At 58.0% G+C, this 20,482-nt stretch overlaps 1 protein-coding gene across 1 annotated transcript in view; it reads left to right on the top strand.

Annotated features, from left to right (window-relative positions):
• The window catches only part of LOC132398847 (rho GTPase-activating protein 33-like), an 86,967-nt gene that overhangs the window by 57,641 nt on the left and 8,844 nt on the right, over nucleotides 1–20,482 (top strand). The window contains exons 14-18 of the mRNA XM_059978712.1: nucleotides 126–270; nucleotides 3,992–4,074; nucleotides 4,943–5,050; nucleotides 5,401–5,546; nucleotides 18,851–19,007. Of these exons, the coding sequence (XP_059834695.1) occupies nucleotides 126–270; nucleotides 3,992–4,074; nucleotides 4,943–5,050; nucleotides 5,401–5,546; nucleotides 18,851–19,007 (639 nt within the window). The remainder of the gene's footprint in view (nucleotides 1–125; nucleotides 271–3,991; nucleotides 4,075–4,942; nucleotides 5,051–5,400; nucleotides 5,547–18,850; nucleotides 19,008–20,482) is intronic.

The raw sequence follows: 20,482 nt of genomic DNA, 5'->3' as shown, positions 1-20,482 counted from the left end.
CTCTCTCAGTATCTCACCCCCTCTCCTCTCTCAGGATCTAAACCCTCTCTCCTCTCTCAGTATCTCACCCCCTCTCCTCTCTCTCTGGATCTAACCCCTCTCTGCCTTCTTCCTCTCTGCTGCAGCCACGAGTTTGATTGCGGCCATGTTCCGGACCTCACCAAGGACCCGTACCTACAGGACATCCACTGCGTTGGCTCTCTGTGCAAACTTTACTTCCGCGAGCTTCCAAATCCCCTGCTCACCTACCAGCTGTACGACCATTTTGCCGTGAGTGCCACATGTCCTGTGGGGGGGGTGGGGTGTGGTCACTGGTGTGTACACATGGAGTGAATGAGATTGGGGAGTCAGAAGTGTGGACACAGAGAGGGTGTGAGATAATGAGTGTGTGTGTGTGTGTGTGTAATCTCTTGTGACTTCCTGATATACCAAGAGTGATGCCATCTAGAGCTTAGGTCACCCATGGATGGTCCCAAGCCCGGCTGTGTAAAGATGGTTGGACATGGGGTAGGAACCTCATCCTGTAAAATCGCACAGTTACAGAAACTCTAAGGTCAGCGACAGGGAACCCTTCACCTCTGCAGCCTTCCACCATCTTCAATGCCGTTGTGATATGTCATCACCCTCTGTCATACCCACCGTCGAGGTCTCGGTTGGTTCGCTCTTTGTCTGGAATCTCCTCTGGGCCTTACTACGATGTGTGACCTGCAACACCCATGGGAAAAGATGGATCTTCACCTCGGAGAACTATGAAGTTGTGTGGTGAAAGCAGGAAGCCACAGGGCTGATCAACCTTTGGTCCAGGACAAAGGAATCTGGTGAGCCTCTGTTGGCAGCCTACAACTCAGCAGTTGAAGGGGGTCAGCCATGGCAGTAAGGTCCAAGAGGAGATTCCAGACAAAGAGCGATCTAACCAAGACCTCAACATTGGATCTGGAGGAAGGTGGTGACACATCACAACGGCAGTGAAGCTGGAGGAAGGCTACAGAAGGGTGGGGTTCCCAGTCTATGCCACTGGATTCTGATCCCAGTCTGTCTGGGTCCATGTGGCTGCCTGTGCATCAGCCTCCCCACGCAAAACAAAGTCACACGCAGGCGTTCTCCATTAGCATGTCCGTGGCTTCAAGGAGAAAGGAATGTGGTACGTCTGAGTGCATGTGAATGGTAGTGAAACTGATTTGTGTATGGGAATGGGTGTGAATGGGATTTGTGTATGGGAATGGGTGTGTATGGGATTTGTGTATGGGAATGGGTGTGTATGGGATTTGTGTATGGGAATGGGTGTGTATGGGATTTGTGTATGGGATTGGGTACATATGGGATTTGTGTATGGGAATGGGTGTGAATGGGATTTGTCTGTGGGAATGGGTATGTATGGGATTTGTGTATGGGAATGGGTGTGTATGGGATTTGTTTATGGGAATGGGTGTGTATGGGATTTGTGTATGGGAATGGGTGTGTATGGGATTTGTGTATGGGAATGGGTGTGTATGGGAATGGGTGTGTATGGGATTTGTGTATGGGAATGGGTGTGTATGGGATTTGTGTATGGGATTGGGTACATATGGGATTTGTGTATGGGAATGGGTGTGAATGGGATTTGTGTATGGGAATGGGTGTGTATGGGATTTGTGTATGGGATTGGGTGTGTATGGGATTTGTGTATGGGAATGGGTGTGTATGGGATTTGTGTATGGGATTGGGTACATATGGGATTTGTGTATGGGAATGGGTGTGAATGTGATTTGTCTGTGGGAATGGGTATGTATGGGATTTGTGTATGGGAATGGGTGTGTATGGGATTTGTTTATGGGAATGGGTGTGTATGGGATTTGTGTATGGGAATGGGTGTATGGGATTTGTGAATGGGAATGGGTGTGTATGGGATTTGTGTATGGGAATGGGTGTGTATGGGATTTGTGTATGGGATTTGTGTATGGGAATGGGTGTGTATGGGATTTGTGTATGGGAATGGGTACATATGGGATTTGTGTATGGGAATGGGTGTGTATGGGACTTGTGTATGGGAATGGGTGTGAATGGAATTTGTCTATGGGAATGGGTATGTATGGGATTTGTCTATGGCGGGGGTCGGCAACCTGCGGCTCCCGAGCCACTTGTGGCTCTTTCACCTCTGTGCTGCGGCTCCCTGTGGCTTTGGGAAATAATTGGTCAGTATTTAATTAAAATGTATTTTATGTTAGTTTGTTAGCTTTTGAAATGTAATTCTAAATTTGAAGATTATGGTGATCTTGTACAATCTAAGTGTGGCGACACATTTCCTCACAATTAGCCAGCATTCCGGCTAAGGGAGATAGCCTACGGGGGTTTGTGAGTACGCGTCTTTTGCAGCATCCGCGCCCACGGGGATGGGTTGAGGGAGGCTTAAAAGCAAGGCTGTTTAGTTCGAATAAAGTTACCTTTGACTGCAGTCTTTATTTTAGCGCTGCGTGTAGCGCTACACCGCTACAACGTGTTTTTTATCGCTATTAATATACATCACCACAGCCAATGCTTGACACCCGCCAGTGCGCGCTTTCTTTTAATTCTTCGATCCAAGGTAGGCTACCTATGTAGTAACCTTCAACCCAACGTCTTTTTTTCGGAGTTCAAAATGTTTTTGTTGCATGCAGAAATGTAATTTCGTTTTCTCTGCAGGAGTTCATCAATTTCAAAAATGCAACACATTATAGTTTGTTTATACATAGCATAAAGGCAAAAAAAACCCGTTGTATGCAGTGTTATTTCATTTTGTGGCTCCCAGTGTTTTCTTTTCTGTGGGAAATGGGTCCATATTGGCTCTTTTAGTGGTAAACGTTGCCGACCCCTGGTCTATGGGAATGGGTATGTATGGGATTTGTGTATGGGAATGTGTGTATGGGATTTGTGTATGGGAATGGGTGTGTATGGGATTTGTGTATGGGAATGGGTACATATGGGAATTTGTGTATGGGAATTTGTGTATGGGAATGTGTGTATGGGATTTGTGTATGGGAATGTGTGTGTATGGGATTTGTCTATGGGAATGGGTATGTATGAGATTTGTGTATGGGAATGTGTGTATGGGATTTGTGTATGGGAATGTGTGTGTATTGGTTTTGTGTATGGGAATGTGAATGGGATTTGTGTATGGGAATGGGTGTGTATGGGATTTGTGTATGGGATTGGGTGTGTATGGGATTTGTGTATGGGAATGTGTGTGTATGGGATTTGTCTATGGGAATGGGTATGTATGAGATTTGTGTATGGGAATGTGTGTATGGGATTTGTGTATGGGAATGGGTATGTATGGGATTTGTGTATGGGAATGGGTGTGTATGGGATTTGTGTATGGGAATGGGTATGAATGGGATTTGTGTACGGGAATGGGTGTGTATGGGATTTGTGTACGGGAAAGGGTGTGTATGGGTTTTGTGTACGGGAATGTGTGCATGGGATTTGTGTATGGGAATGTGTGTGTGTTGGTTTTGTGTATGGGAATGTGTGTGTATGGGATTTGTCTATGGGAATGGGTATGTATGAGATTTGTGTATGGGAATGTATGTATGGGATTTGTGTTTGGGAATGGGTATGTATGGGATTTGTGTATGGGAATGGGTGTGTATGGGATTTGTGTATGGGAATGTGTGTATGAAATTTGTCTATGGGAAAGGGTGTGAATGTGGATAGATGAGTTACTCGTTTAGGTATACAATAAGGAACAGATTCCTTGGAGCCACGCACCCATCAACCCCCAATTTAACCCTAGCTAATTATAGGAGAATTTAGAATGACCAGGTATGACTATTAACTGGTTTGTCATTGGAACGTGTGGGGAAAGCCACACGTTCCGCAGGGAGACGTACAGGCTCCTTACAGTGGATGCCTGGATTGAACTCCGGACTTCTACGCCCAAAGCCAGTGTCGCGCTGTTCTGCTGCTGTGGCGCCATTGTGTGTGTGAACAGTGTCCTGCCCTCCATCTCACACGTTTGTATGTGCACACCCCACAGGAGGCCGTGACAGTGGAGAGTGAGGAACAGCGACTCCTAAGGGTCCACGATGTGATCCAACAGCTGCCTCCCCCTAACTACAGGTGTGTGCGGTGGGTCACAGAGGGGGTTGGGTGTCACACCCTGAAAATCCCACTGTCTCAGATTCTTGCTCCCTTCCTCTCCCACCTCCTCCCCATCTTTCCCCCTTACCCTCCCCTTCCCTACTCCACCACCTCCCCTTTCTTTTCTCCACCTACCCCTCTCCCCACCACCTCCTGTACCCCTCTACCCCTCCTCATTTTCTCTACTCTACCCCCTTTCCCCTCACCTCCCCCTCTCTTCCTTCCCTCTCCACCTCTCTCTCTCCCCCTTCTCCGTCCTCTCCACCTTTCCTCTCCCCTACCCTCCCATCTTCCCCTTCCCCAACTTGTCTCCCCAACTTCTCTCCCCCTCCCATCCCCATTCTCTCCCCACTCCATCCCCTTCCACCCCTCCTCCCCACCTCCTCTCCCCCTTTCCCTTCTGCCCCTCCCACCTCCTCCACTCCCCTATCCCCCACTCTGCTATCCCCATCCCCCTATCCCACCTATCCCCATCCCCATATCCTCCTATCCCACCTATACCCCCATACCAGTCCCCCATCCCGGTCCCATCCCCCTGTTCCCCACCCCTGTCCCCATCCCCCGTCCCCATCTCTGTCCGCCCATCTCCCCATCCCCATATCCTCCTATCCCACCTACACCCCCATACCTGTCCCCCAACCCCATCTCCCTTTCCCCACCCCCCCGTCCCCATCCCTGTCTGCCCATCTCTCCATCTCCCCATCCCCTACCCATCCTGTTTCCCCTATCCCCACTCCTACCCCTCTCGTTCTCCCCCACCCCCTCTCTTCCACTTCGGTCCCTCCCGTTACGGTCAGAGTGTCCCTGCCTTGGGTTCCTGTGGTGTGACTCCGCTGTGTACCGACAGGACGCTGCGCTTCCTGCTGAGGCACCTGTCGATGCTGGCCAAGCACTGCGCCTCCACCGGCATGCACGGAAAGAACCTCGCCATCGTCTGGGCCCCCAACCTACTGCGGTGAGAGACAGCCTCGCTCTCCCTCCCCTCCCCTGCCCCCGAATCTCAATCCCTTCTGACAACTCCATTGTCCCTGTGTGTGTGTGTGTGTGAGAGGGAGAGACCCATCCCCCAGTGAACGTGTGTGTGTATTTGTGACCCATCCCCCAGTGAGGGACTGTTTGTGTGTATGTGTGGCTGAGGTGTGAGAAATCTGTCCCTCAGTGTATGAGTGGCCAGTCGCCGGAGGGAGAGTATGTGAACCATACCCCAGTGGGAGTCTGTGTGTTTGCCTGTGCGGGGGCGATGGAGTAGGGAGATGATCCATTTCTCTGGAGCTCTGTTTGTTACCCTGGGTTCTCTTTCCTCAGCTCCCAGGGTATTGAGGCAGTGGGATTCACGGGGGCCGATGCCTTCCGGGAGGTGCGAATCCAGTCAATTGTGGTTGAGTTCCTCCTCAGCCATGTGGATGTCCTCTTCAGTGATGCTTTTACCTCCGCCGGCAAGGATGTCCCAGGTGAGGGCAACAGTGGGAACGGGCAGGACTGAGCACACGGGGAACGGGCAGGACTGGGCACACGGGGAACGGGCAGGACTGGGCACACGGGGAACGGGCAGGACTGAGCACACATGGAACGGACAGGACTGAGCACACGGGGAACGGACAGGACTGAGCACACGGGGAACGGGCAGGACTGAGCACACGGGGAACGGGCAGGACTGGGCACACGGGGAACGGGCAGGACTGGGCACACGGGGAACGGGCAGGACTGGGCACACGGGGAACGGGCAGGACTGAGCACATGGGGAACGGGCAGGACTGGGCACACGGGGAACGGGCAGGACTGGGCACACGGGGAACGGGCAGGACTGAGCACACGGGGAACGGGTGAATCCTGGGCACACGGGGAACGGACAGGACTGGGCACACGGGGAACGGACAGGACTGGGCACACGGGGAACGGACAGGACTGGGCACACGGGGAACGGGTTGCTCCTGGGCACACGGGGAACGGGCAGGACTGAGCACACGGGGAACGGTTGGATCCTGGGCACACGGGGAACGGGCAGGACTGGGCACTCGGGGAATGGGTGGCTCCTGGGCACACGGGGAACGGGTGGATCCTGGGCACACGGGGAACGGGCGGCTCCTGGGCACACGGGGAATGGGCAGGACTGGGCACATGGGGAATGGGTGGCTCCTGGGCACATGGGGAACGGGCAGGACTGGGCACACGGGGAACGGTAGATCCTGGGCACACGGGGAACGGGCAGGACTGGGCACACGGGGAACGGTAGATCCTGGGCACGTGGGGAACGGGCAGGACTGGGCACACGGGGAATGGGCAGGACTGGGCACACGGGGAATGGGCAGGACTGGGCACACGGGGAATGGGTGGCTCCTGGGCACACGGGGAATGGGCAGGACTGGGCACACGGGGGATGGGCAGGACTGGGCACATGGGGAACGGGCAGCTCCTGGGCACACGGGGAATGGGCAGGACTGGGCACACGGGGAATGGGCAGGACTGGGCACACGGGGAATGGGCAGGACTGAGCACACGGGGAATGGGCAGGACTGGGCACACGGGGAATGGGCAGGACTGGGCACATGGGGAATGGATGGCTCCTGGGCACATGGGGAACGGGCAGGACTGGGCACATGGGGAATGGATGGCTCCTGGGCACACGGGGAACGGTAGATCCTGGGCACGTGTGGAACAGGTGGCTCCTGGGCACATGGGGAACGGCTGGCTGCTGGGCACACAGGGAATGGGCAGGACTGGGCACATGGGGAATGGGCAGGACTGGGCACATGGGGAACGGGCAGGACTGGGCACACGGGGAATGGGCAGGACTGGGCACACGGGGAATGGGCAGGACTGGGCACACGGAGAATGGGCAGGACTAGGCACACGGGGAATGGGCAGGACTGGGCACACGGGGAACGGGCAGGACTGGGCACATGGGGAATGGATGGCTCCTGGGCACATGGGGAACGGGCAGGACTGGGCACATGGGGAATGGGTGGCTCCTGGGCACATGGGGAATGGGCAGGACTGGGCACATGGGGAATGGGCAGGACTGGGCACACGGGGAACGGGCAGGACTGGGAACGTGGTGAATGGGCAGGACTGGGCACTTGGGGAATGGGTGGCTCCTGGGCACATAGGGAATGGGCAGGAATGGGCACATGGGGAATGGGTGGCTCCTGGGCACATGGGGAACGGGTGGCTGCTGGGCACACGGGGAATGGGCAGGATTGGGCACACAGGGAACGGGCAGGACTGGGCACACAGGGAATGGGCAGGACTGGGCACATGGGGAACGGGTGGCTCCTGGGCACACGGGGAACGGGTGGCTCCTGGGCACACGGGGAACGGGCAGGACTGAGCACACGGGGAACGGTTGGATCCGGGGCACACGGGGAACGGGCAGGACTGGGCACTCGGGGAATGGGTGGCTCCTGGGCACACGGGGAACGGGTGGATCCTGGGCACACGGGGAACGGGCGGCTCCTGGGCACACGGGGAATGGGCAGGACTGGGCACATGGGGAATGGGTGGCTCCTGGGCACATGGGGAACGGGCAGGACTGGGCACACGGGGAACGGTAGATCCTGGGCACACGGGGAACGGGCAGGACTGGGCACACGGGGAACGGTAGATCCTGGGCACGTGGGGAACGGGCAGGACTGGGCACACGGGGAACGGGTGGCCCCTGTGCACATGGGGAACGGGCAGGACTGGGCACACGGGGAATGGGCAGGACTGGGCACACGGGGAACGGGCAGGACTGGGCACACGGGGAACGGGCAGGACTGGGCACACGGGGAATGGGTGGATCCTGGGCACACGGGGAACGGGCAGCTCCTGGGCACATGGGGAATGGGCAGGACGGCACATGGGGAATGGGTGGCTCCTGGGCACACGGGGAACGGGCAGGACTGGGCACACGGGGAACGGGCAGGACTGGGCACATGGGGAACAGGCAGGACTGGGCACACGGGGAACGGGCAGGACTGGGCACATGGGGAATAGTTGGCTCCTGGGCACATGGGGAACGGGCAGGACTGGGCACACGGGGAATGGGCAGGACTGGGCACATGGGGAACAGGCAGGACTGGGCACACGGGGAACGGGCAGGACTGGGCACATGGGGAATAGTTGGCTCCTGGGCACAAGGGGAACGGGCAGGACTGGGCACACGGGGATCGGGCAGGACTGGGCACATGGGGAATGGGTGGCTCCTGGGCACACAGGGAACTGGTGGATCCTGGGCACATGGGGAACGGGCGGCTCCTGAGCACACGGGGAACGGGTGGATCCTGGGCACACGGGGAACGGGTGGATCCTGGGCACACGGGGAAAGGGTGGATCCTGGGCACACGGGGAACGGGTGGATCCTGGGCACACGGGGAACGGGTGGATCCTGGGCACACGGGGAACGGGCGGATCCTGGGCACACGGGGAACGGGTGGATCCTGAGCACACGGGGAACGGGTGGATCCTGGGCACACGGGGAACGGGTGGATCCTGAGCACACGGGGAACTGGTGGATCCTGAGCACACGGGGAACGGGTGGATCCTGAGCACACGGGGAACTGGTGGATCCTGAGCACACGGGGAACGGGCGGCTCCTGGGCACACGGGGAACGGGCAGCTCCTGGGCACATGGGGAATGGGCAGGACTGGGCACACGGGGAACGGGCAGGACTGGGCACATGGGGAATAGTTGGCTCCTGGGCACATGGGGAACGGGCAGGACTGGGCACACGGGGAACGGGCAGGACTGGGCACACGGGGAATGGGTGGCTCCTGGGCACACAGGGAATGGACAGGACTGGGCACACGGGGGATGGGTGGCTCCTGGGCACACGGGGAATGGGCAGGACGGCACATGGGGAATGGGTGGCTCCTGGGCACACGGGGAACGGGCAGGACTGGGCACACGGGGAACGGGCAGGACTGGGCACATGGGGAACAGGCAGGACTGGGCACACGGGGAACGGGCAGGACTGGGCACATGGGGAATAGTTGTCTCCTGGGCACACGGGGAACGGGCAGGACTGGGCACACGGGGAACGGGCAGGACTGGGCACACGGGGAATGGGCAGGACTGGGCACATGGGGAATGGGTGGCTCCTGGGCACACAGGGAATGGGCAGGACTGAGCACATGGGGAACAGGTGGATCCTGGGCACACGGGGAACAGGTGGATCCTGGGCACACGGGGAACGGGCAGGACTGGGCACACGGGGAACGGGCAGGACTGGGCACACGGGGAATGGGCAGGACGGCACATGGGGAATGGGTGGCTCCTGGGCTCACGGGGAATGGGCAGGACTGGGCTAACGGGGAACGGGCAGGACTGGGCACATGGGGAACAGGCAGGACTGGGCACACGGGGAACGGGCAGGACTGGGCACATGGGGAATAGTTGGCTCCTGGGCACATGGGGAACGGGCAGGACTGGGCACACGGGGAACGGGCAGGACTGGGCACATGGGGAACAGGCAGGACTGGGCACATGGGGAATGGGTGGCTCCTGGGCACACAGGGAATGGGCAGGACTGAGCACACGGGGAACAGGTGGATCCTGGGCACACGGGGAACAGGTGGATCCTGGGCACACGGGGAACGGGCAGGACTGGGCACACGGGGAACAGGTGGATCCTGAGCACACGGGGAACAGGTGGATCCTGAGCACACGGGGAATGGGCGGCTCCTGGGCACACGGGGAACGGGTGGATCCTGGGCACACGGGGAACGGGTGGATCCTGGGCACACGGGGAACGGGTGGCTCCTGAGCACACGGGGAACGGTTGGATCCTGGGCACACGGGGAACGGGCAGGACTGGGCACATGGGGAATGGGTGGCTCCTGGGCACACGGGGAACGGGTGGATCCTGGGCACACGGGGAACGGGCGGCTCCTGGGCACACGGGGAACAGGTGGATCCTGGGCACACGGGTAACAGGTGGATCCTGGGCACACGGGGAACGGGCAGGACTGGGCACACGGGGAACGGGCAGGACTGGGCACACGGGGAATGGGTGGATCCTGGGCACACGGGGAATGGGTGGATCCTGGGCACACGGGGAACGGGCAGGACTGGGCACACGGGGAACGGGCAGCTCCTGGGCACACGGGGAATGGGCAGGACGGCACATGGGGAATGGGTGGCTCCTGGGCACACGGGGAACGGGCAGGACTGGGCACACGGGGAACGGGCGGCTCCTGGGCACACGGGGAACGGGTGGATCCTGGGCACACGGGGAACGGGCGGCTCCTGGGCACACGGGGAATGGGCAGGACTGGGCACATGGGGAATGGGTGGCTCCTGGGCACACGGGGAACAGGTGGATCCTGGGCACACGGGTAACAGGTGGATCCTGGGCACACGGGGAACTGGCAGGACTGGGCACACGGGGAACGGGCAGGACTGGGCACACGGGGAATGGGTGGATCCTGGGCACACGGGGAATGGGTGGATCCTGGGCACACGGGGAACGGGCAGGACTGGGCACACGGGGAACGGGCAGCTCCTGGGCACACGGGGAATGGGCAGGACGGCACATGGGGAATGGGTGGCTCCTGGGCACACGGGGAACGGGCAGGACTGGGCACACGGGGAACGGGCAGGACTGGGCACATGGGGAACGGGCAGGACTGGGCACATGGGGAACAGGCAGGACTGGGCACACGGGGAACGGGCAGGACTGGGCACATGGGGAATAGTTGGCTCCTGGGCACATGGGGAACGGGCAGGACTCGGCACACGGGGAACGGGCAGGACTGGGCACACGGGGAATGGGCAGGACTGGGCACACGGGGAACGGGCAGGACTGGGCACGTGGTGAATGGGCAGGACTGGGCACTTGGGGAATGGGTGGCTCCTGGGCACATAGGGAATGGGCAGGACTGGGCACATGGGGAATGTGTGGCTCCTGGGCACATGGGGAACGGGCAGGACTGGGCACATGGGGAATAGTTGTCTCCTGGGCACATGGGGAACGGGCAGGACTGGGCACACGGGGAACGGGCAGGACTGGGCATACGGGGAATGGGCAGGACTGGGCACATGGGGAATGGGTGGCTCCTGGGCACACAGGGAATGGGCAGGACTGAGCACACGGGGAACAGGTGGATCCTGGGCACACGGGGAACAGGTGGATCCTGGGCACACGGGGAACGGGCAGGACTGGGCACACGGGGAACGGGCAGGACTGGGCACACGGGGAATGGGTGGATCCTGGGCACACGGGGAATGGGTGGATCCTGGGCACACGGGGAACGGGCGGCTCCTGGGCACACGGGGAACGGGCAGCTCCTGGGCACACGGGGAACCGGCAGCTCCTGGGCACACGGGGAATGGGCAGGACGGCACATGGGGAATGGGTGGCTCCTGGGCTCACGGGGAACGGGCAGGACTGGGCACACGGGGAACGGGCAGGACTGGGCACATGGGGAACGGGCAGGACTGGGCACATGGGGAACAGGCAGGACTGGGCACACGGGGAACGGGCAGGACTGGGTACATGGGGAATAGTTGGCTCCTGGGCACATGGGGAACGGGCAGGACTCGGCACACGGGGAACGGGCAGGACTGGGCACACGGGGAATGGGCAGGACTGGGCACATGGGGAACGGGCAGGACTGGGCACGTGGTGAATGGGCAGGACTGGGCACTTGGGGAATGGGTGGCTCCTGGGCACATAGGGAATGGGCAGGACTGGGCACATGGGGAATGGGTGGCTCCTGGGCACATGGGGAACGGGCAGGACTGGGCACATGGGGAATAGTTGTCTCCTGGGCACATGGGGAACGGGCAGGACTGGGCACACGGGGAACGGGCAGGACTGGGCATACGGGGAATGGGCAGGACTGGGCACATGGGGAATGGGTGGCTCCTGGGCACACAGGGAATGGGCAGGACTGAGCACACGGGGAACAGGTGGATCCTGGGCACACGGGGAACAGGTGGATCCTGGGCACACGGGGAACGGGCAGGACTGGGCACACGGGGAACGGGCAGGACTGGGCACACGGGGAATGGGTGGATCCTGGGCACACGGGGAATGGGTGGATCCTGGGCACACGGGGAACGGGCGGCTCCTGGGCACACGGGGAACGGGCAGCTCCTGGGCACACGGGGAACCGGCAGCTCCTGGGCACACGGGGAATGGGCAGGACGGCACATGGGGAATGGGTGGCTCCTGGGCTCACGGGGAACGGGCAGGACTGGGCACACGGGGAACGGGCAGGACTGGGCACATGGGGAACGGGCAGGACTGGGCACATGGGGAACAGGCAGGACTGGGCACACGGGGAACGGGCAGGACTGGGTACATGGGGAATAGTTGGCTCCTGGGCACATGGGGAACGGGCAGGACTCGGCACACGGGGAACGGGCAGGACTGGGCACACGGGGAATGGGCAGGACTGGGCACACGGGGAATGGGCAGGACTGGGCACACGGGGAACGGGCAGGACTGGGCACGTGGTGAATGGGCAGGACTGGGCACTTGGGGAATGGGTGGCTCCTGGGCACATAGGGAATGGGCAGGACTGGGCACATGGGGAATGGGTGGCTCCTGGGCACATGGGGAACGGGCAGGACTGGGCACATGGGGAATAGTTGTCTCCTGGGCACATGGGGAACGGGCAGGACTGGGCACACGGGGAACGGGCAGGACTGGGCATACGGGGAATGGGCAGGACTGGGCACATGGGGAATGGGTGGCTCCTGGGCACACAGGGAATGGGCAGGACTGAGCACACGGGGAACAGGTGGATCCTGGGCACACGGGGAACAGGTGGATCCTGGGCACACGGGGAACGGGCAGGACTGGGCACACGGGGAACGGGCAGGACTGGGCACACGGGGAATGGGTGGATCCTGGGCACACGGGGAATGGGTGGATCCTGGGCACACGGGGAACGGGCGGCTCCTGGGCACACGGGGAACGGGCAGCTCCTGGGCACACGGGGAACCGGCAGCTCCTGGGCACACGGGGAATGGGCAGGACGGCACATGGGGAATGGGTGGCTCCTGGGCTCACGGGGAACGGGCAGGACTGGGCACATGGGGAATGGGTGGCTCCTGGGCACATGGGGAATGGGTGGCTCCTGGGCATACGGGGAATGGGCAGGACTGGGCACATGGGGAATGGGTGGCTCCTGGGCACATGGGGAATGGGTGGATCCTGGGCACATGGGGAACGGGCGGCTCCTGGGCACACGGGGAATGGGCAGGACTGGGCACACGGGGAACGGGCGGCTCCTGAGCACACGGGGAACGGGCGGCTCCTGAGCACACAGGGAACGGGCAGGACTGGGCACTCGGGGAATGGGTGGCTCCTGGGCACACGGGGAACGGGCGGCTCCTGGGCACACGGGGAATGGGCAGGACTGGGCACATGGGGAATGGGTGGCTCCTGGGCACATGGGGAATGGGTGGATCCTGGGCACACGGGGAACGGGCGGCTCCTGGGCACACGGGGAATGGGCAGGACTGGGCACACGGGGAACGGGCGGCTCCTGGGCACACGGGGAACGGGTGGATCCTGGGCACACGGGGAACGGGTGGCTCCTGGGCACACGGGGAATGGGCAGGACTGGGCACATGGGGAATGGGTGGCTCCTGGGCACATGGGGAACGGGCAGGACTGGGCACACGGGGAACGGTAGATCCTGGGCACACGGGGAACGGTAGATCCTGGGCACACGGGGAACGGGCAGGACTGGGCACACGGGGAACGGTAGATCCTGGGCACGTGGGGAACGGGCAGGACTGGGCACACGGGGAACGGTAGATCCTGGGCACGTGGGGAACGGGTGGCTCCTGTGCACATGGGGAACGGGCAGGACTGGGCACACGGGGAATGGGCAGGACTGGGCACACGGGGAACGGGCAGGACTGGGCACACGGGGAATGGGTGGATCCTGGGCACACGGGGAACGGGCAGCTCCTGGGCACATGGGGAATGGGCAGGATGGCACATGGGGAATGGGTGGCTCCTGGGCACACGGGGAACGGGCAGGACTGGGCACACGGGGAACGGGCAGGACTGGGCACATGGGGAACAGGCAGGACTGGGCACACGGGGAATGGGCAGGACTGGGCACATGGGGAATAGTTGGCTCCTGGGCACACGGGGAATGGGCAGGACTGGGCACATGGGGAACAGGCAGGACTGGGCACACGGGGAACGGGCAGGACTGGGCACATGGGGAATTGTTGGCTCCTGGGCACATGGGGAACGGGCAGGACTGGGCACACGGGGATCGGGCAGGACTGGGCACATGGGGAATGGGTGGCTCCTGGGCACACAGGGAATGGGCAGGACTGAGCACACGGGGAACAGGTGGATCCTGGGCACACGGGGAAAGGGTGGATCCTGGGCACACGGGGAACTGGTGGATCCTGAGCACACGGGGAACGGGTGGATCCTGAGCACACGGGGAACTGGTGGATCCTGAGCACACGGGGAACGGGTGGATCCTGAGCACACGGGGAACTGGTGGATCCTGAGCATACGGGGAACGGGCGGCTCCTGGGCACACGGGGAACGGGCGGATCCTGGGCACACGGGGAACGGGTGGATCCTGGGCACACGGGGAACGGGTGGATCCTGGGCACACGGGGTACGGGTGGATCCTGGGCATACGGGGAACGGGTGGATCCTGGGCACACGGGGAACGGGTGGATCCTGGGCACACGGGGAACGGGCATGCCAGCAACAGACAGCTGAGTGAAGCAGCTCCTGGCTGCTTAACGGTTTGATCCAACTACCTGCCAATACATGACACCCACAAACAAGAGAAATTCTGCAGATGCTGGAAATCCAAGCAACGCACAGAAAATGCTGGAGAGACTCAGCAGGCCAGGCAGCATCTATGGAAAAGAATATAATTGACATTTTGGGCTGAGACCCTTCTGCAGAACTGGAGAGGAAAAGCTCTTAACTCACACCTCACCCCTCAGTTTCATCTATCCCCTTGTGTTTCTCCCTCCCCTCTCTTCTAACTCTGACTCCTCATCTTTTTCTCTCCGGACCTGCTGAAGGGTCCCGGCCCGATACGTTGACTGTACTCTTTTCCATTGATGCTGTCTGGCCTGCTGAGTTCCTCCAGCATTTTGTGTGTGTTGAATGTATAACCCCACACACTGACCCTCACTGGGGAATGTCTCTCATACGAAGATACATACACACACTCAGAACCTTGGGGAGTGGTTGGAGGAGTGGGAGAGGACAGGTCATCCTTTTTCTATCCCTCCCTCTACCTCTCCATCCCTCTCCTTCCCTTCATTCCCTCCCACCCCTCCCCCTTCCTCATACTTCCCCCTCCTTTCCTCCCATCCCTCTCCATCTTCACTCCTTCCCTCTCTTCCCCTTCTCTCTCAACCCTCCTCCTACCAACCTCCCTCACTTCCCCGCCATTCCCTCCTTCCGTCCCCTCCTCTCCCCATCCCATCCTCATCCCCCACCTCTTTACTCCTCCTCTCTCCACTACCTCCTCTCTGTCTCCCTCCTCTGCTCCCCCTCTCTCCTGCCCCCTCCCTCCACCCTCTTCCCTCCACCCTCCTCCCTCCTTGCTCTCACACATTGATCCTCAATGGCAGTGGGTCCCACACATGCACCCCCTCCGCCCCTTTCTCCCCTCCGACCCTGTGGAGACAAGGACTGACTCTGATCCTTTAAAGCCTCAGTGAATGGAGCACCCTCGGTTGCCCGCAAAGTCTCCTGCACCCCCATGGAACGCCAGCGTCTCCTCACCCTGGAAGAGGCAATGCTCAAGGCACAGCAGGATCGGGATCCCGGCTCAAACAGTAGAGTTAGCACGGAGGAGGAAGAGACGGAGGAGGTTTAAAATTCCTTGGTGTGCATCGGGAACAAACGGATGTTGACATTTCGTGGGAGTTTACACCCTGTTGGCCAAGGGTCTGACTTAAGAATGACATTACCCCTTGGAGAAGGCTGAGAAAGAAACCTAGGTTGCCAGAGTCCAGGGTGGACTGCAAACTTGCAATTTCCTTTCGAAGAACTTCTATTAAATTATCTTACTTTCTCATTCATATTTTGCTCCCTCGGGAGTTGCTACTCTGTTGCCACCATATTGATCAAGTGATTGACGAAGGTGATTGGTGAGGCTGGAGCACGTGGACTTGTGGAAGGCACCTGAGAAGGTCCTTCATGGCAGGCTGAGTCAGAAGCTTTAGATGTGTGGAACCCACGGTGGCTTAGTGGTGTAGAATCGGAATGGGAAATGTGTGCATAAAACAAAGACAAGATTACCGTAAATTACAAAGATAAATAAACAGCGCCAAAAAAAAAGAGAACTAATTAGTGTTCATGGGTTTGTGGACCATCAGGAATCTGATGGTGGAGGGGATAATCTGTTCCTGAACCAGTGAGTCTGCGCCTTACATACATACATATCTCCGTCTCTCTCATCTTTGTCTCTCTCTCAATCTATATTTAAAATCTTGAAAGGGGCAAAAACTCACTGAATTGCTGCGTGTAACACTTCACCTCCTCTCCGATGGTGGTAAGCCAGGCGGTGAGGGTCTTTACTGATGGATACCACCTTCTTATGGCGCAGTCTCTTGGAGATGTCCTTGATGATGGGGAGGGCTGTGCCCGTGATGGAGCAGGTGTGGGAGCCTCCAGGCCTCCGGTGGTGCCACCGGTAAGACTGCTCTCCAGCGTTTTTCTCTGCATTTTGTCTGGATTCAGAACTGGCTGAGGGTGCTGACGAATTGCTAATTGCTTTATTATTGTTACATCAGTACATCAAAGTAGTAAACAATAACGGAATGAAGTGTTACAGTGCAGGCAGACAATGGGCAGGACCCATGACCTGTCAGAAGTCCATCTGATTATACAACAGGGCTGTTGAATTACCTTATAAAGGCTGTCCTTGAGCCTGCTGGTACATGCTTTCAGGCTTTTATATCTTCTTCCAGCCCCCTCTCCGACACCTTTGCCCCCTTCCCCTCTACCCCACTCCACACTCTCCTTCCCTTCCTCCCCTCTCCACCTCTTATCTCTCTCTAAATGTCTCTCCCTGCCTCTCTCACTCTTTCTTTTTCACTCCCTCCTTTGTGTCTCTATCTTTCACTCCCTCTGTCTCTCGCTGTCCCTCACTCCTCTGTAACTTCTTTTGTAACGCCATCACTGTTATAATGTTGGAGATATGGTAAGTGTTGTGCGAACAACATTTCACAGAGAGTCGTGTTACGGGTAAACCTCCGCCTTAATTCCACTGGGAATCCCACCACCCTCACCTGGCCATAGGGTCTGATTCACGGGGGGTGCTCCTTCCTCACCACCCCTCCTCCAGTTCTCCCTCTGATGGGACACTTACAAGGAATAGGAGCAAGAGTAGGCCATCTGGTCAGTCGAGCCTAGTCCGTCAATAAGATCATGGCTGATCTGGTCACGGACTCATATTCACCTACATGCCTTTTCCCCGTTACCTTTAATTCCCCTCCATTCTATACCTACCTGAGTCCACACACTCAACATTCACCATATTACCACTCCCTCATCTACAAGGCACCGGTCAGGAGTGTGAGGGGACGCTCTTCACTTGACCGGGTGAATGTGGCTCCAGCAACTCTTGAGAAGCTCAGCAGTGTCTGGCACTAATCTCTCTGTCTAACCCCCAGCATGTGGAATGGGACGGTGTAGAGGGAGCTTCACTCTGTGTCTAAGCCCAGGAGTATGTGATGGGACGGTGAGGAGGGAGATTCACTCTGTGTCTGACCCCGGGAGTGTGTGATGGGACGGTGAGGAGGGAGCTTCACTCTGTGTCTGACCCCGGGAGTGTGTGATGGGACGGTGAGGAGGGAGCTTCTCTCTGTGTCTGACCCCGGGAGTGTGTGATGGGACAGTGTGGAGGGAGCCTCACTCTGTGTCTGACCCCGGGAGTGTGTGATGGGACAGTGTGGAGGGAGATTCACTCTGTGTCTAAGCCCAGGAGTGTGTGATGGGACGGTGGAGGGAGCTTCACTCTGTGTCTGACCCCGGGAGTGTGGGATGGGACGGTGGAGGGAGCTTCACTCTGTGTCTGACCCCGGGAGTGTGTGATGAGACGGTGTGGAGGGAGCTTCACTCTGTGTCTGACCCCAGGAGTGTGTGATGGGACGGTGGAGGGAGCTTCACTCTGTGTCTGACCCCGGGAGTGTGTGATGAGACGGTGTGGAGGGAGCTTCACTCTGTGTCTGACCCCGGGAGTGTGGGATGGGACGGTGGAGGGAGCTTCACTCTGTGTCTGACCCCGGGAGTGTGTGATGAGACGGTGTGGAGGGAGTTTCACTCTGTGTCTGACCCCGGGAGTGTGTGATGGGACGGTGTGGAGGGAGCATCACCCTGTCCTGCAGAGTTTCTCTCTGTTTCAGACCTGTGAATGATGCTGATATGGATGGGGTTTCAGGATCCAAGGATTGTGGATGAATCCTTTCCAGGTAATGGCCCCGATCCTATCTGACCCTCATCAGCTTCTGCTAGCCCGGCTCCTGCTGTGATCTGTTGCTCTTGAGCTCTGACCTCTTTGCTCCAGCAGCGCTTTGCACTTGCTGCTGTTCTCCCCTTCTTGATGATCGTGTAGAGGGGAGTCAGTCGTCTTGACCCTCATGCACTCATGCACACGCACGCCACATGAACTCTCACTTGGGAAGCAGAACACACTCTCAATGTCTGTATCTCTGACCATCTGAGCAGCCTTGATTTTCTCTCTGGGATGTTTCACTCTGATATTTCTCTGGAATTTTCTATTCCCATACGTCCACCCGTGTGTGTCTGTGTTGCAGGCAGCGCTAACAGAAGTCGAGGCAAGGCCCAGTCGAGGACAAGCTGCAGCTCCCGCCTGCTGCCCCTGCAAGACGCTCAGGACTGGGGGCTTGTGCACCGGACCAGACCCGGCAGTGTCAACAGGTGTCCCTGTTCTGACCGACCTCCAGTACAGAGGTGAGCACTGCAGAGATCTGGTACGTGCCGAGACCGGCTCTCCGTCATCTGGAAATGCCAGCACCTTCTTGTGGTAATGGGTCAGATGGTGTTTGTCCAGGCCAGTGTCTGAACCGGATGGAGGGTCTGACATCGTCTCCCCTAACCTTTGACACCTCCATTAAATATACCAAATATACCAAATGACTCGCCCTTCACCACCGTCTGTGGCTAAAGAACTTCTTCCTCATCTTTGTTCTTCCTTCTATTCTGAGGCAGTGCCCACTGGTCCTCGACTTTCCGACAAATAGAAACATCCTCTCCATGTCCATTCTATCTAGGCCTTTCAATATTTAGTACATTTCAATGAGATATCCCCTCATTCTTCTAAACTCTAGTGAGACAGATCCATCAAATGCTCTTCATGCATTAACCCTTTCATTTCCTCGATTATTCTTATAAATGTTTTCTGGACCTCTCCAATGTCCAGAAAACATTTATATATGGGGATCCGATACAGTTCAGAATACTCTGTGTGGTCTTATAAAGTCTCAACATTACATCCTTGACTTTTTCTTCTTGTCCTCTTGAAATGAATGCCAGCATTGCATTTGCCTTCTTTACAAACAACTCAACCTGCAAGTTAACCATTAGGGAGTCCTGCACAAGCACACCCAAGTCACTTTGCACCTCCAATTTCTGAAATTTATGCCCATTTAGAAAATAATCTATGCCTTTATTTCTTTTGCCAAAGTGCATGACTGCACATATTACTCCATCTCCTTTGCCGCTTGTGTTAATCTGACCAAATTCTTCTGCAGACTCCTTGTTTCCTCAACACTTCCTGCCTTCCACCTACCTTTGTATCATCCTCAACTTTGCCATCAATTCCGTTTTTCAAACCATTAACGTGTAATGTGAAATGAAGCAATCCCCACGCTGACCCCTACAGAAAACTACAAGTTACTGGCAGCCACTTTGCCTCCTGCCAGTCAGCCAGTCTTCTGTCCATGCTAGTATCTTTCCCGTAATACCATAGGTTCTTGTATGCCGGCTGGTTATGTAGTGGCATTCGCACCAAACTTTGAGACAAGTGGGCCAGGGTTTGAATCTGGCCAACTCCTTGCACGCTTTCCATCTGTGCTGGGTTGAGCGTCAAGCTAGCAACTCAGCCTCATAAAAACGAACAAGAAAATGCTAAAGAAACGGCAAGGTTGCTGTCCAATGTGCCACACGGCATGGAAAGGAACAACAACAATAACAGCACCGTGGGCTCTTATCTTGTTAAGCACCCTCGTGTCAAAAACTTTCTGAAATCTAAGTAAACAATATCATCCATGTTATTTCCTCAAAGAATTTCGATAGAACTGTCAGGCAAGATTTCCCCTTAAGGAAACCATGTTCACTTCAGTCTACTTTATCATGTGCCCAAACCCTCATCCTTTATAACGGACTTGCCAACCACTGGTCAGGCTAACGAGCCTGTAATTTCTCAT

The sequence above is a fragment of the Hypanus sabinus genome, chromosome 1, assembly GCF_030144855.1.
Source record: "Hypanus sabinus isolate sHypSab1 chromosome 1, sHypSab1.hap1, whole genome shotgun sequence".
NCBI lineage: Eukaryota > Metazoa > Chordata > Chondrichthyes > Myliobatiformes > Dasyatidae > Hypanus > Hypanus sabinus.
This window is presented reverse-complemented; position numbering and strand designations above follow the sequence as displayed.